The following is a 16,090-nucleotide window of genomic DNA, read 5'->3' as shown; positions in this document are numbered from 1 at the left end:
GCTTATTTTGTCCTACGGTGTTTTCATGATAACAGTTATGTCCCAACAGGTATGGAAGGGATGCTGCAAGCAAATATTTTGCCTCTTCTAAACTTCCTTTAGGGGAAGGGTGGGCAGGGGTATTTTTGGAGTACTGGAATGGGTTGGTAGCCCCTCCTAAATAGGGCTGCTGAAATTGTGAAAGGGAGAAAAACATGTAAATGTGAGATCTAGTTCAGCTACTGAAACCTCTTCAGAATAGTACCTCCCCACTCTCCTATGTTCCCCTTCCTGAGTTCCAGCTGGTGACCTGGGTTCTAGTGAAAACCAACCTAGATCCTACGAGACTGAAGTCTGCTGACTTGCTCTAAGGAAATAAATTGTAAAGGAAACGAAAATGTAGGAATTTTGCAACCATCATAATAAAGGACTCAGTTTGATGGCAAGGTTAATATTTCATTAAATGCAACTACAGTACTTCTAAAAAGAAAATCATTTATCAGGTTGGGATCCCTTTCTACTAAGAATTGAGTTCTTCCTTGCCCCTACAACCAGGCTTTTGAAAGGTTTGCAGAGGAGTGATACTTTTCTCACGAAAGGAGGCAAGAATCTTGAGTTTACAAGTGAAGCCTATAGTGTGAAACGGACTCGCAAAGTCACACTACTGAATAAGCTAGAGCCTGTTTTCTTGCAGGCTGTTTAGACATCGTCATTTTTCATTTATTAAATGCATATATTATTAAATTTGACATCCCACCACTATCCCGTAGACATAGGTTCGACGATAAGTCTGTACTTGTTCAATCGTTTCCACTTCCAGTAGGGCTTCCCCCATGTTAAGAACTGACGTGCTTCAGCTTTTGCTCAAATGCAGCAAGTTCCCCTTGGAACAGTAAAACAAAGGGGATCATCCCTTCCAAAGCCCTTTTCCGATTGCAGGAAGGACGGGGGGTATTGGCCTAGGAATTAGCAGTTCGAGGAATACAGCCCACTGCACTTGGCAGTGCAAGGGATTGGGGTTGAGTTCTTAAACGTGCCACCAAGTAATGTGCATAGTTGGGCACAGGCTATTTAAGCTGATTTTTAAATAAATTCCAGCAACCTTCGAGAAAGTCAAGCTGAGCAAGTGATTTGCAGGGACTGGAAGCCCCAAACCCCTTTGATGGGTGCAGGGCAGATTTAGGTTTGATGAGGCCCTAAGCTACTGAAGGCAATAAAAAGGTAAAGGGACCCCTGACCATTAGGTCCAGTCGTGGCCGACTCGGGTTGCAGCGTTCATCTCACTTTACTAGCCGAGGGAGCTGGCATACAGCTTGCGGGTCATGTGGCCAGCATGACTAAGCCGCTTCTGGTGAACCAGAGCAGCGCACAGAAATGCCGTTTACCTTCCCGTCGTAGCGGTACCCATCTACTTGCACTTTTTGGGTGTGCTTTCGTACTGCTAGGTTGGCAGGAGCTGGGACCGGACAACAGGAGCTCACCCCATCGTGGGGATTCAAACCGCCGAGCTGATCGGCAAGCCCAAGATGCTCAATGGTTTAGATCACAGCGCCACTCGCATCCCACTGAAGGTAAAAGGGCCCTTTAAATGTCCAGCTGTCCTTTGTCAAGAATAAATTGCCACTTTTTTGTGTTGAATATATGCTATATGTCTAGTTACAGGTAGGTAGCTGTGTTGGTCTGCTGTAGTCGAAACAAAAAAATAAATTCCTTCCAGTAGCACCTTAGAGACCAACTAAGTTTGTTATTGGTATGAGCTTTCATGTGCATGCAAACTTCTTCAGATACTTCTAAATAGATTGTAGATAGATTGTAGATAGATTGTATCTGAAGAAGTGCATGGACATGAAGGCTCATACCAATAACAAACTTAGTTGGTCTCTAAGGTGCTACTGGAAGGAAGTTTGGTTTTTTTTTTTTTTTGTTTGTTTTTTTTGCTGTGGGTTTAACCACAGAGCCTAGGACTTGCCAATCAGAAGGTTGGCAGTTTGAATCCCCGCAATGGGTTGAGCTCCCGTTGCTCAGTCCCTGCTCCTGCCAACCTAGCAGTTCGAAAGCACACCAAAGTGCAAGTAGATAAATAGGTACCGCTCTGGCGGGAAGGTAAACGGCGTTTCCGTGTGCTGCTCTGGTTTGCCAGAAGCGGCTTAGTCATGCTGGCCACATGACCCGGAAGCTGTACACCGGCTTCCTTGGCCAGTAAAGCGAGACGAACGCCGCAACCCCAGAGTGGGCCACGACTGGACCTAATGGTCAGGGGTCCCTTCACCTTTACCTTTAAGGTGCTACTGGAAGGATTGGGTTTTTTTATGTGCTATATGGTAATTTATGGACTTAATAGGTATCTAAAACCAGTGTTATTTTAGGGAGCAGTCTAGCAGGCGGGGCCCATTACTTACATCACAGGAGCCTACACAACACAAAACACTGTTGCTGTATGTAGGTTTTATTTTATTCGTTTTTTATCTTATATTTCTAAATGTACATACAGGGTGTTTTTTTTCCCTTTAGTTTTTTTTTGGGGGGGGGGAGGCCAAGACAGTGGGGCCCTAAACTATAGCTTGCTCAGCTTATAAGCAAATTCGGCCCTGATGGCCACGAGGCCTGCGAGGCTGCACGCAGCTACTTTCGCTTTCCGAGTCCGGCCCTCCCGTCTGCAAATACGACTAATTCTGATTGGAGCGTGAAAGTGGGAGGTCTGGTACGAAGGTGGGGAAGGAAGGCATTTGCGCGCGCGGAAGCGGGGGGGAGGAATCTTGTTGCCTTTCCTGCAACCGGAGTCCAGGTAACGTCTGAACGTGGTAACACCTGCTCGCTTGCGGAGGTAAGAGGGGGGCTTTGAGCGCGCGGAAGCGTGGCGATCTTTGGTTCAGGAGAGAAAAGCGGCGCTGTAACTCTGCAAAAAGTCACAAATCCCGCGCCTGCACCTCTTTTCCGCAGGCCTGCGGGAGAGCAGCGCTGCTGGCGCGGCCACGTGCGTGGGAGAAGGGGACCCGATTCCCTTCTGCCCCCCCCCCGACTCGCGCGGAGACCCTCCACTGGGATCCGATTGGGGAAGGGGGAGGGAGGGAGGAGCGGGTTGGCAGGGAACGGCGCCTTTTTTGGTATCATCTGAAATGCCTGGCTTTGTAAGAATCCCCGGAAATCGGAGGCCGCTTTGCACAAGACGGCAGGATGTTAGACCAACGCTTAATAAAAAAAGAAAAAAGGATAAAATGAGAAGTGAAAAGTCACCTGGAAAGCCTAGTTATGAGTGAAACCATTAATCTGAAACAGGCGGTGCTGCAGAGAGTCTTGCTGGCAACCCTGGAGAGCCCCTGCCGGCCAGTGTCGGTAATGCTGAACCCTATGGGGATAAGTTGGCCAGGGAAGCTAGCCAACTCTTCCTCTCCTCCCAGTGCTGTCTCTTCCTCTCCTCCCAGATTATTAAATGGGCCAGAAGTGTACTATATTGTACAAGAGAAACTGTCGTACATAAAAGGTAAAGGGACCCCTGACCATTAGGTCCAGTCGTGGCCAACTCTGGGGTTGCAGCGCTCATCTCGCTTTATTGGCCGAGGGAGCCGGCGTACAGCTTCCGGGTCGCGTGGCCAGCATGACTAAGCCGCTTCTGACGAAACCAGAGGAGCACACGGAAACGCCGTTTACCTTCATGCTGGAGCGGTACCTATTTATCTACTTGCATTTTGATGTGCTTTCGAACTGCTAGGTTGGCAGGAGCAGGGACCGAGCAACGGGAGCTCACCCCATCGCAGGGATTCAAACCGCCGACCTTCTGATCGGCGAGTCCGAGGCTCTGTGGTTTAACCCACAGCGCCACCTGTGTCCCTTTGTCGTACATAAGCTCCCTCAAGTTCAAAGCTTCCCTAAGTGCAAGGAGAAACAAGCTGTTGTAGGCAATGTTCATTCAGTTTTTGTTGAGGCAGGTTATACCCAGAAGAGAGTGATCCCAGAAGGAGCAAGATGGGGCTATTGGCAATAAATGCAACAATTGTGGAAGAAGTAACACCTCCTCAGGCATCTGGCTGCATCTCTGTGGGGGACCCTGGATTTCTTTGCGGAGTTGCAGGTGCTGTGGGCCAGTGAAGGGACCTGCTTCCTGCTTTTGTAGAGCTTTGCCCTCTGCCTCCTTCTAAATCACAGGCCCTGCTTTGGTTCCTGTGGTCTGAGCTGATAGCTAGATAGTCCAGCAAGCTGAGCCTGCAATAGGCTATTTCCTTGGAGAGGCTTGGCTGGTTATTTGCTTGACCTTTGAGACTCTTGGATCCAATCAGAAGCTCATTTATTAGATAAATGAGAGCTGATTCATGCATATTCCACTCAGTGGTGCAAAGTGTGCTGGAAAGCTTTGTGTCTGTTAGTCACACATTCCTAGTCATGGAACAACGAATGCATGTGCTGCTTTTTTTACTGACAGCATGCAAGCATGCAGTTCAGAAATCATTCCCTTGTTGTTCTTCAAGTATGTTCGTTTCCCCTGCACCTGCTGTCCACAAAATCAGCTCAGGTTGGAGTGCTGTGTTCCACTTATGATGTTCCAAAACAATTACACTCAACATACAGATACCAGAGCAAAAAGCGCCCACATGCACAGCCTACTGAATGGAAAACTGACCAGTGGGTGACACTAATGCTGTCCATGTGCAGGGTGGCACAGACTTCCATGCAGAGCGTCCTTTTCCTCTCCCTGCCACCAGCAGCCCTTGGCATAGCTGTCAACTTTTCCCTTTTCTTGCGAGGAATCCTATTCAGAATAAGGGAATTTCCCTTTAAAAAAGGGAAATGTTGACAGCTATGGCCCTTGGTGAGCCTGAAAATCTGCTACAGAAGGTTGAGGGGGCCATGGTGGGAGGAGAATAAGGATTTGGGGATGCTTGGGGAGAAGAGAAAGCAGAATTAATGTTTCTGCTTGCACAATAATTGGATTTCACCCAGATCAGATTAACAGGCAATATTATCTTTACTTAGAAACGTAAGAAGACCATGGAGCCATTCTTGAACCCTAAAGAATCTGCCAAATTCATAGCAGAACACAGTAAAGATGTGTACATTGAAGACGATGGTGTACGGAAAGTTGCAGAGATGTTATTTGACAAGGTCTTGGAGAAAGAGTTCAGTGTGGCCGGCTGGAAGTCTTCTCATGAGCTGAACCCTCAAGCGGCAAATGAAGATGCAGTGAACTGGGTGTTCCTTGCCGATACCCTCAATTTTTCCTTTTGGTCCGAGCGTGAAGATCACAAATGTCTGGTGAAGTATAAAGGCAAAACATACAGTGGTTACTGGTCTCTTTGTGCTGCCATCAACAGAGCACTTGATGAGGGTTAGTTCTTAATTTTCAAAATCAAAGAAGAGAATTTGTGGGCAAATAACCTTAATTTGGGGGGAAATGCAAAGATCCATTCAAGCCAGTTTTGAAATCTTTGTGTTACTCATAAAGCTGCAACTTTAGGTTTGGATCCCAGAGTCACAGGTGTGAGTTTCATCATTATTTTAAATAAGCAGGGCACTTGATACCTAACTTGCCATGCTTCAGAACTCCAGTACCAAAGGACCAGAATTAACAATAAGTCACAGGATTTACCTCCCCTGGTCTCTGCACCTTTGGGATAAACCTGAACACTACTGCTGCCTGTGTGGTCTTTAGGTAGCTTGAGGAGCCTGGAGGCAGGCTGGTACGTTAGGGAGCTGCTGAGACTGGGCAGCAGCGATCATTCTTAAATTCCCTATCTTAAATTCCTTGCCCTGAATCCTACAATCCGACACAGGAGAACTCTGGTGAATGACAGAAATGGGTGAGGTGAGAGAGCAAAGAGAAATGATAGTTTGTGGTATGAACAAAGTATTTATAAGAGAGAGGCGATTGCCTCTGGGAAGCCTACTTAGCAGAGAGTGCAAGGGCTTAGTTGGGTGGGAGAGAGGTAACAGCCTCATTTTCTAGATCACAGAAAAAGCAGCTCCTGGTTACTAGATCACCATCATTACGAGATCACCAGAAAACCAGTTGCTCCTGTAATCAAGGACAAATCTAAACAAAATATAAGCAATATTTCTTTTAGTAGGGTTGAGGATTCATTTGGAAATACAGTGTTGCCCCGCAAGACGAATGCCTCGCAAGACGAAAAACTCGCTAGACGAAAGAGTTTTCCGTTTTTTGAGGTGCTTCGCAAGACAAATTTCCCTATGGGCTTGCTTCGCAAGACGAAACGTCTTGCGAGTTCTTGCGAGTTTGTTTCCTTTTTCTTAAAGCCGCTAAGCTGTTAATAGCCGCTAAGCTGCTAAGCCATTAATAGCCGCTAATAGCCGTGCTTCGCAAGACGAAAAAACCGCAAGACGAAGAGACTCGCGGAACGGATTAATTTCGTCTTGCGAGGCACCACTGTAATGAAATAATATTGTTAGCCTGTGGGGACTTTTTGTGAGTGGGGATTCCACCTCCCTTCTACGAGGTGGCATTTCAAATCCAGTACGGGGGGCTGCATAGACGGCCTAAGTGTTGGGTTAATTAATATTTTGGTGGGTTGGGTATGCTAGAGCCCCCTTCCACTCATGTATCGCCCTCCTCGGTAGATGTGCATAGGGGAGTTAAGTTCTGCTTTATATTGTTTTTATGTATTTATTGTGATTAAAGTTAGGTGTTTTCAGAAGCTGGAGCTGAAGTTAGAAAAACATCTAATAATGAACACAATGTGAAGGGGGGAAATAAAGTTTTTTTAAAAAATTAAATAATAAGTTAACTCAGGTTCTGTTTTCAGGCTTTCTGTGGGCATCTGTTTGGCAGGAGCAGGATGCTGGGCAATTTAGAAGTAAACAGTTTAGTTGCTTTAATAATGCGCGCAACAGTAAACTTTGCAATTCTGTAGCTGGGATATAAATAAATTGAGCCTCATCTATTATTGTATGGTTGTTACTGTTCCTTGTTGTTTTTGCTTTCTGAAGGAATACCCATTACCAGCGCTTCATATTATGCCACTATGACCCTGGAGCAAGTGAAACATGTCTTTCGCTCGGACACAGAGGTTGCCATGCCTTTAATCGAGGAGAGACATCGGGTGTTGAATGAGACCGGGACAGTTCTCCTGGAGAAATTTGGAGGCTCTTTCCTCTCGTGCGTTAAGAAAAGTGGGAAAAGTGCTCAGACATTACTACAGCTAATAGTAGAAAATTTCCCATCTTTTAGGGATGAAGCTTCATTTCAGGTATTATTTTTATTTTTCTTATAGTTGCTTTTTTATAAATTGTAATTCAAAGTGGTTTACAAAAGTAAAACCTACATTGAAAACCAACCAGCTCAAAACTAAAACAGAGTAAAAGCTAAAAACACATTCAGCATAGCTGTCAACTTTTCCCTTTTTTAAGGGAAATTCCATTATTCTGAATAGGATTCCTCACAAGAAAAGGGAAAAGTTGACAGCTATGCATTCAGATTTATTAAAAGACAGGATTAAAACATCCCGCCAACTGAAGGGAAACCACTTCAGGACAGGACACCCCTAAATATTGTGAGAATTACGCTTACCTGTCTCTTGCCAGGGAGGCAGTCATCACCCATTTGGGGGAATATATTATGGATCTACTCTAATTTTCAGTGTGGAAAATTTTCTCTTCTAAATATTCATAACTTCCCATTGCAAATAGACACCATTCTTCTCTGGGGAAATAAAATGCAAACACTGTTAAATATTATGGATTGGTGTTTCATTGACTTCACAAAACAGTGTCTCTCCTCAGACATCACACCAGGCAATGGCATGTTCCAAATGTAGTTTAGAACCCAAACAATGGCTTGGGCTTTCAGATAGTCAGGAAACTGTGGTTTAGAACTGCTTGTTTGCTTTGCTTTTCTGTCTGCTCAGCAGTCTTGTATCTAGGAGCCTTAGCCATATCTGGTTTATTGTCATAAAGCAGTTTATGGTCACATGCAAATAGGGGCAAACTATCTCTTAGCATGAGAGAGGAGATTGGGGCCGCGTTGTTCTTCCTCTGGTTATTTTGCTGTTCTTGCATTGCTATGAGCAAAGTGTGTTGTCTGAACCTTGCCTTACAGTTTTTCTTGCTCCAGAGAAACCATAAGCTGTCAGCTATGTTGTTCTCAGTTTACAGATCATGGTTTGTTTGGAGAAGTCAAAAAACAAGTCTTGGTTCAGATGACACCATAAGCCGCACCATGGCATAGCTCACAGAAGCTCAGCAACAGTAGAAGCAAAGAACTAACAATATCTTCTCTGAGAGCCCCTCTGCATGTATGTTTGCTTTAAGCTGCAGCTTGCTTTAGTGTTAACATGCGAACTGAGCCATGGTGTTTTGAAAACTCACTTTAAACCATGCTTTCTGATTTGCTAGTGGATCACAAACTCTGGTTTGTTAGTTCACACTTAAACATAATTACAATTCAATCCTATGCATGTCTACTCAAAAGTAAGTACTTTCTCCCATGTAAGTGTGTGGAGTATTATAGCCATAAGCACCATTAACCAGGGTGTGATCTTTGAATAGAGCCAGTTACCTATACATTTACAACTATCTACCTATCTATCTATCTATCTATCTATTAATTATATTTACAGATGATAGGTAGATAGATAGATAGATAGATAGATAGATGATAGACAGATATGACTTCAGTGTGCAAACATGGGTTGTATAGTATATTCTGGTTACCATGTGACTTGGAAGATCTTGGCTAAATAACATAATATATTAAATTGTAGTAATTTGTTTTCAGTGTCCATGGATTTGAACACTTGACTGTGGCTGCTGCGTATTCAGCTACAATATCATTTGTCATTCATGTATTACTTAACTTGAGACTTGAAATGTCAGTTCAAAATCCTCGTTCTGCCAAATGTATGCAGTTGTTACTTATTTGCATAGTAGTTTGTTACAATTGAACTGTCTGAACCAGTGTTTCCCAACCTTTTTTGGGCAAAGGCACAGTTGTTTCATGAAAAAAATCTCGAGGCACACCACCATTAGAAAATGTTTAAAAAATTAACTCTGTGCCTATATTGACTATATATAAAGTAACTCTCTTTAATAGGAATCAAATAAACACAAAGAAAGTATTTTATAATTACTTTATTATGAAATAGTAAGTAAACAGAAATATGAAAAATTATAAAATACTTTATTCAGTGCGCCTTTTGTCCCTCTCCTCGAAATGCTCCAACTCAATGTTCCTCCGCGGGCTGGCCATTGGAGAGCCGTGTCGCCCACACCGCAGCCCAATACAATATGAACCCTCCCCTCGCAAGCGGCAACCCCTCCACACTCCCCACCTTAAGCCTCCGCACGCGCCCTGCCCAAAGAGATGCCCGCCCGCGCGCGAGGGGATCCTTTACCTCAACATCCCGCCAAAAAAAAAAAAAAAAAAAAAAGAGGGCGGGAGACTGCGGTCCCTCAGAGGCTGGGCGTTAGGAAGAAGCAGCCGCCTTCATCCAAGCAGGAGCAGCAGCAGCTGTAGCTGTAGTAGCGCCAAGCTGTGCCGGGGACTCCGTGCCCATGAGGGGAGGGAGGGGAGAGAGAGGAGAGGCAGCAGGTCGCCCTCTTAAGTCACGCGCGCGCAGGCACCACCACGCATCCCTCGCGCCCTCTCACAGAGCCCCTGCTCAGCACCTCCTGCCTCGGGGACGCCCGTCATGAGCCGCTGAGAGGCCGCCAAGCCTCCAGGCTGCTCCCATTCAGCCTTAGGCGCGCACCCGCCTCGGGAAAAGCGGTGCTTGGGGGCGGAGAGAGAGAGAGAGAGAGGACGCCGCTGGCTGCGTCCCACCCTCAGTCAGTCGGCTCGGAGCTACTGAGGAGAGGGAGGTGGGGACGACGGCGCGTCTGTTCCGCTCGGGGCCAGCGCGCCCCCGCCCCCCTCTCCAGAATCCCCAACTAAATACGATGCGCTAAGGGAGGGGGGAGAACCCACCCACAAAGAGGACGCCTTTCTGCAGGGCGCCTAAGGCCTCTCGCCGCCAGACTCGCCCGCCTCCCTCGCACGGCGCACCAGGCAACGTCTCGCGGCACACTAGTGTGCCGCGGAACACCGGTTGGGAAACACTGGTCTGAACTTTTCGTTTGTAAAGTTTTAGATCTTTTTAAAATGCAGAATTTAAGGCCCCTTAAGGGTTTTTAAAAATCCAGTGTTCTCTAAAAGCAACAGTAGTCAACAACAACCTCTGTAATAGAAATAAGTCCTCTCATCTTTATACAATTGGACTGTAACTTTCTACGAGAGAGTCCTTGGCTATTTTATCCTACCACGTTACATGTTCTGAAGGAAGACCAAATTTTCACCACTCTTCTTACAAGATGGATGCTAGTATCTGTTCACATTGTCAACACAGTTGCCCTGGCAACAGATTGAAATATTGCAGAGATTTGCAGTACCAAGAAGGGGTGTGAGACGAGATTTAAGTGGTGAAAATGAATTAGGTTTCACCACTTTAGTAAAACTGCATACTAGAACATGGTAAATTTATTAGAATTGCATCCTAATCCTAAACATAATCATATTGAAGTGAGTTCTGTTGATTTCCATGGGATTTCTATGTATCTGTTTTGAGACATAGCCATAGATTTTCTGCTCATTTTACAAGGTGCTATATGAGATCTCAGCCTGTGACAGCAGCTAAAAACTATTATTCACCCGAGGGATCTATGAAAAAATAAAATTAAGTATTAGTTTCAATATGTAATTTGGGTTGTGTATAATTTTGATTTGCATATTACTTCAATGAACTTGCTTCTCAAAGCATCCTAGTCAAGGGATAGCTATTACCATATTTTTCGCTCTATAACACGCACCCGACCATAACACGCACATAGTTTTTAGAGGAGGAAAATCCGTAGGCATGCCACCCGTGGGCATTTCCTCCATAACACGCACAGACATTTCCCCTTACTTTCTAGGAGGGAAAAAGTGAGTGTTATGGTGCAAAAAATACGGTACTTTTATATTGTTAATTATAGATATGAAAATGTTTACAGTTAGCAACGTAATGAATCATTTCATGCTGGTGACATAGTATGGTGACGTACTAATGTTAACAGTTGTGCCGAATATATCTTAACCACATCTATAACTAAACCAGTAATAGTTTTGAAGTTGTTAGCCCCAGTGCAGAAGCCCCAGTGAAATCTACACACAGAAGTGTTATTTGCTAAATTGGAATGTCAGGTATAAATCAATCATGCATTTTGACCATATGCACTGCATTACTTTTGGTGATATGTACACATTTGATGGCTTGGTTAGTTTGCCCTATGCTATTTTGCAAAATTTAATTTATTTAAAAATTTAAGATAATTTAATAATTTTAAAAAAATTAAAATTTAAAAAGTGAAACATAAATTATGGAAGTTAAATAATACTGTAACAAAAATTCTGCTTTTATTCTTGATTAGAGCTGCATCAGGGCACAAGTGTTTTGGAGTTGTTTCTTATTACACTGCTCATTATAGTTTTTTAAAGATGGGAACTTTTGTAAATTTTACAGCACACTAACAAAAAGCAATAAAAACATACATAATAATTGAAATCCACAGTTGGGCAATGCATTTTAGTAGGAGCACTCACAATGTTGCAAAAATTGTGCTTGAGCTTTTAAGTTACTTACAACTCTTCACCGAGGTAGATATTACACAAAGCTGAAGTTGGGTGAATGAAGGAAAAATCCATTAAAAAAAATAGGCTGGATGTTAAAGCCTTGAAGTCTGCATTTATACTCATTCTGAATATAGTGATTGCAGACCGATTAGTCTCTACTGTATGTTTGCAAGTACAGAGGTACCTCAGGTTAAGTACTTAATTCGTTCCGGAGGTCTGTACTTAACCTGAAACTGTTCTTAACCTGAAGCACCACTTTAGCTAATGGGGCCTCCTGCTGCCTTGCGATTTCTGTTCTTATCCTGAAACACAGTTCTTAACCTGAAGCACTATTTCTGGGTTAGCGGAGTGTGTAACCTGAACCTTATGTAACCTGAAGCGTATGTAACCCGAGGTACCACTGTATCAGGTTACAGCTAGAATTCTGCAATGAAGAAGCATCATCTGCCTCCTATTTTTGTACACGAAAGGCCTCTTATCTTGTCTCGTGCCTTAAGGAAAACACACAGGTCAGGGAATAATTTAGCAAGTGTAATATTTTGATATGGCACTGGAGTTTTGAGGTAATGAAAGGATCGTTTCAGATCAGAATGTGTGTGCAGATCTAAATAGATAATCTGACCTTTGAAATTTTCCAGAAACATGTTGCTTCAAATGAAATCCAATATATGTATAGAAATATATATAGAATCCGGAAATATACTGATGTTTGGAGATTTACAAAAATAATCCAGTGTAGAGCACAGATGCAAACATTAGTATATCAGCACAACCCTTTGCCAAAAATGCAAAATCCCTGAAATAACTGAAGTAAATAGGTTTATCAATGTATAAAGCAGACATGGCCAAACTTGGCTCTCCAGCTATTTTGGGACTACAATTCCCATCATCCCTGACCACTGGTCCCGTTAGCTATGGATGATGGGAGTTGTAGTCCCAAAACAGCTGGCGGGCCAAGTTTGGCCATGCCTGGTATAAAGTGTGCATAAAGTCTATGATCCTCACCTGCACCTAGAGCTTTGGAAGGGCATTTCAGCAGCAGTTCCTACTGTTGAAGAGGATTTCTTTATTATTGAACTGGGCAAAAGATTCCTGCATGGCGGGGGGCTGGGCTAGAAGCCCCCTCTTGGTCCCTCCCAACTCTTATGATTCTGTAACGTTTATATTGCACTCCAGAACCAGATTAGAAGCCAGTGTACATGACCAAGTGCTGTTGTAATGCAAGTGAATCGTCCAGTTCTAGTTGATAATCTAGCCCCCCTCTTTGGGAGTCGCTGAAGTTTCCAGGCTGTTTTCTTTCTTTCTTTCTTTTTTTATAAATATTTATTAAAGTTTTTAAATATCAATGCACAAATAATAAACAGTCTTACTTCTGTCACAAACATAATTTCATCACTTCTTTGGACTCCCTCACGTCTCCCGCTCCCATTTACATCGTTAAAAATTTTTCCCAGACAAATTATCAACTTGTTTACAATCTCATGTCCACTCATTCAAATATAATCTAGCACTTCTTCCAAAAAATTTTATATTTTCTTTAGTCTCACTTATCATCAAATTTAAATCTAATTTAGTGGTGGCCAATTTTTTATAATCTAGCATCCTTCTTAACATTCAACCAAATTACAATGTTTTTGTAGATACATCTTGAATTTCTTCCAGTCTTCCTCCATCTTCTCTTCTCCCAGATCACGGATTCTGCCAGTCATCTCGGCCAGTTGCATATAGTCCATCAGCTGCATCTGCCACTCTTCCAGTGTGGGTAGATCTTGAGTTTTCCAGTTTTTTGCGATGAGTATCCTTGCTGCCGTTGTTGCATAAGTTTCCAGGCTGTTTTCAGAGAGAGGTCTCAACATGCACCTGTGCTGTAACTTGTCGAAAAGAACCTTGAAGTATCATAATGGTGTATATTTTTCCTTTGCCTATCAGGGTAGAAAGGTGGCTTTCTACAAACGAGCGCAGATTCTTGTGGCGGACACTTGGAGCGTCCTGGAAGGAAAAGGAGACGGCTGCTTCAGTGATATTTCCAGTGTGACTATATTTGCTGATTATAGAATACCACAGGTGCTTGTTCATCTGGGAGCAATGAAATATTCTGATGAACTAATGAAAAAACTCAAGGAAGGTATGAAACCATTCAGGATTATCAAAAAAATGTAATATTTGAGAATTTTTAGAAATAGCTTTTTGTTGACTGTACGTGGATGGGGGACACAAATCTTTGTAGTGGTGCTCAAAATATAGGCTAAGTCCTATTACAGACAAGTTTTTTCAGCCCATGGAAATTAAGTTACTAAATTGAATCTGTAATTAAAGTACCATCTTCTTTCCTGCTACTCTTCCTACTTGTGTGTATCTGAAGAAGTGTGCATGCACACGAAAGCTCATACCAAGAACTGACTTAGTTGGTCTTTAAGGTGCTACTGGAAGGAATTTGTTTTGTTTTGACTATGGCAGACCAACACGGCTACCTGTCTGTAACTGCTACTCTTGTTATTGAAGAAAAACACAGACAAAAATATAAGACTGATTATTTCTGCAAAATCTCATATAGTCTAAGGATTTCATTTATAGAATTATTTTCTTATACAGTGGCAAAGGAGTGAAAGTTTTCATATTTTTCACGTATTTCTAGCAAAACATGAGCGTAAAGAGATTTGCATTGTAAAGGGTGTACACATATCTTTGCGGTTCTGTTTCTTACTCATACCATGTGCACTTGTGGTTTATTCAGTCACAGCTGTGTGTTTTTTTTCATTTTTCTTCAATAATGAAATAGTAGAGAGGAAGAAAGTGTGTCAGTTTACAAACCCATGACAGTGTATTTCTGTAAGAAAATTACCTGTTACAGGCCTTTAATATTTTATTTTCCTTACTGGAATCAGAAGTGATTGGATTTTTTTTTTTAAATGTAAGGCTAATTAACTAGTTAGGTGTAAATCAGGCATAGGCAAACCTCGGCCCTCCAGATGTTTTGGGACTACAACTCCCATCATCCCTAGCTAACAGGACCAACTTCATTTACTACGTTGCAATTAAGATTGGTGCTATTTATAAGGAGAAGACCAGGTTGGCTCTTAGACATGGACCAAATTGTTAACCTCTTTTGCTAAATGTATCGCCACCTATCTTAGGCTATGTACACATTAGTGGTTTAAAATGAAGAAAGGTTGTTTCCCCTTCTGCATTTCAAGTTACATTGGCATGTCGCTGTACACACTAGCAAGGAGGCACCTTCTCATGTGCATTATCTGTTTTACCCAGGCATACACACACACACACACACACACCCCACCACCACCACCACACATGTACCAGCAGTTGGGGGTGCACGAGAGCCAGAGCAAACCGTATTGTGTACACAGCTCCTGTCAGGTTTGCAGGTTAAACCATTGAATATACATAACCTGAATTATCCTGATTAAAGTTGAAAGCATTAGAAATGCCATCTTTATATATATATATATAAAAGTGTTGTGTACCGCAGGTAGGTTTAATATTCTGAGTGTCCTACCTCTTCTGTTTTACTAATTTATATTACTCTCCTGTAGGACACATGTTTCCATCTGGAGACTATCAGGAAGTGGAAATCCGAGGTTGCTCTATTTGGTGTTGTGATCTCATTTGCAATCACTTGCTGGAGCTTTACAAAAAGAAAGGCCAGAACATGGATGAGAAGATCAATGCCGTTCTCCTCGATTATTATCTATGGGACTATGCACGGGACCATCGGGAAGATATGAAGGGAGTTCCTTTCCATCGTACACGTTGCATATACTACTGAATACTGTTTTAATAATTGAGGATAAAGTATAGTATCAAAAATCTAGATGCTGAGTTGTGCCAAGTAGTGGTGCCATTGAAATCAGTAAGACTTAAGTTAGTCATGACTCATTTAATTCCTGTTTGTTACCCAATAATGGTTTTGTATAAAAACTTGCAAAGAGTAAATTGAGAGCACTTATCATGTATTTTTCAGAATCTACTCTTTTAAAAGCTATTATGCACACTTGTCTGTATCACAGGAAAGGTCTTTTCTCGTAATGTTTACACCATTCCTTCGCTGCTTTGATTGCTTTGTTTCAAGAGCCCCTGAGTCTGTAATTGATAAAGTTTCTATTTCTGTTCCAGCAATATTTTTGTATTCAGTTCAATGAAGAAAATGGTGTGGAATTATATAAAACATAATTCTGGATTATATCTCATAATATACCAGTAAGCTGAATACGGCATCGTAGTAAATGCGTCTTCAAATTAATCACCTGTCTGCTTGTGCATATATGCATATATACATATGCCTCATATACTTTCTTGTACCACATATCTGCTGAACTAAAGCCACCAAGTTTTATTTTTATGTAAAGCATGTTTGTTTTTGCCCATTATCCCAGTGGATTCCAGGATGCTTTATAATTTTGTTTATTAAAAAAATACAAATATACATAATAAAACTACATAAAGGGTGAGACCAACAACCAAAAGGAGCAGTCAACAGCACTTTTGACTTTTAAAGACAAAGCT

General features: G+C 42.5%; 1 protein-coding gene across 2 annotated transcripts; it reads left to right on the top strand.

Moving 5' to 3' along the window:
* The first annotated feature begins 2,683 nt into the window (after positions 1–2,683).
* Positions 2,684–15,827, top strand: QNG1 (Q-nucleotide N-glycosylase 1). Of its 2 annotated transcripts, none has more exons than XM_081881070.1 (5): positions 2,684–2,803; positions 4,948–5,299; positions 6,916–7,175; positions 13,499–13,694; positions 15,121–15,827. In XM_081881070.1, the coding sequence occupies exons 2-5, from the start codon at positions 4,963–4,965 to the stop codon at positions 15,351–15,353; spliced, it is 1,026 nt and encodes a 341-aa protein (XP_081737196.1). In that variant the 5' UTR covers positions 2,684–2,803; positions 4,948–4,962; the 3' UTR covers positions 15,354–15,827. The 2 variants fall into 2 exon arrangements, with proteins under 2 accessions (XP_081737196.1, XP_081737197.1); XM_081881071.1 differs by lacking the exon at positions 15,121–15,827 and adding an exon at positions 14,639–14,684 and having other exon boundaries at positions 13,499–13,725.
* The last annotated feature ends 263 nt before the right edge of the window (positions 15,828–16,090 follow it).

The sequence above is a fragment of the Podarcis erhardii genome, assembly GCF_964252035.2.
Source record: "Podarcis erhardii genome assembly, chromosome: 11".
In the NCBI taxonomy this organism is placed as follows: Eukaryota; Metazoa; Chordata; class Lepidosauria; order Squamata; family Lacertidae; genus Podarcis; species Podarcis erhardii.
Note: the sequence above shows the minus strand (reverse complement) of the source record. Positions and strands in the feature narration are given on the sequence as shown.

Excerpts from the sequence above, each read along its gene's own strand:
- QNG1 (XM_081881070.1), top strand. The coding sequence starts at position 4,963 with ATGGAGCCATTCTTGAACCCTAAAGAATCTGCCAAATTCATAGCAGAA. Across the intron at positions 7,176-13,498 it reads GGGATGAAGCTTCATTTCAG|GGTAGAAAGGTGGCTTTCTA; the intron begins GTATTATTTTTA and ends TTTGCCTATCAG. Across the intron at positions 13,695-15,120 it reads AATGAAAAAACTCAAGGAAG|GACACATGTTTCCATCTGGA; the intron begins GTATGAAACCAT and ends ACTCTCCTGTAG.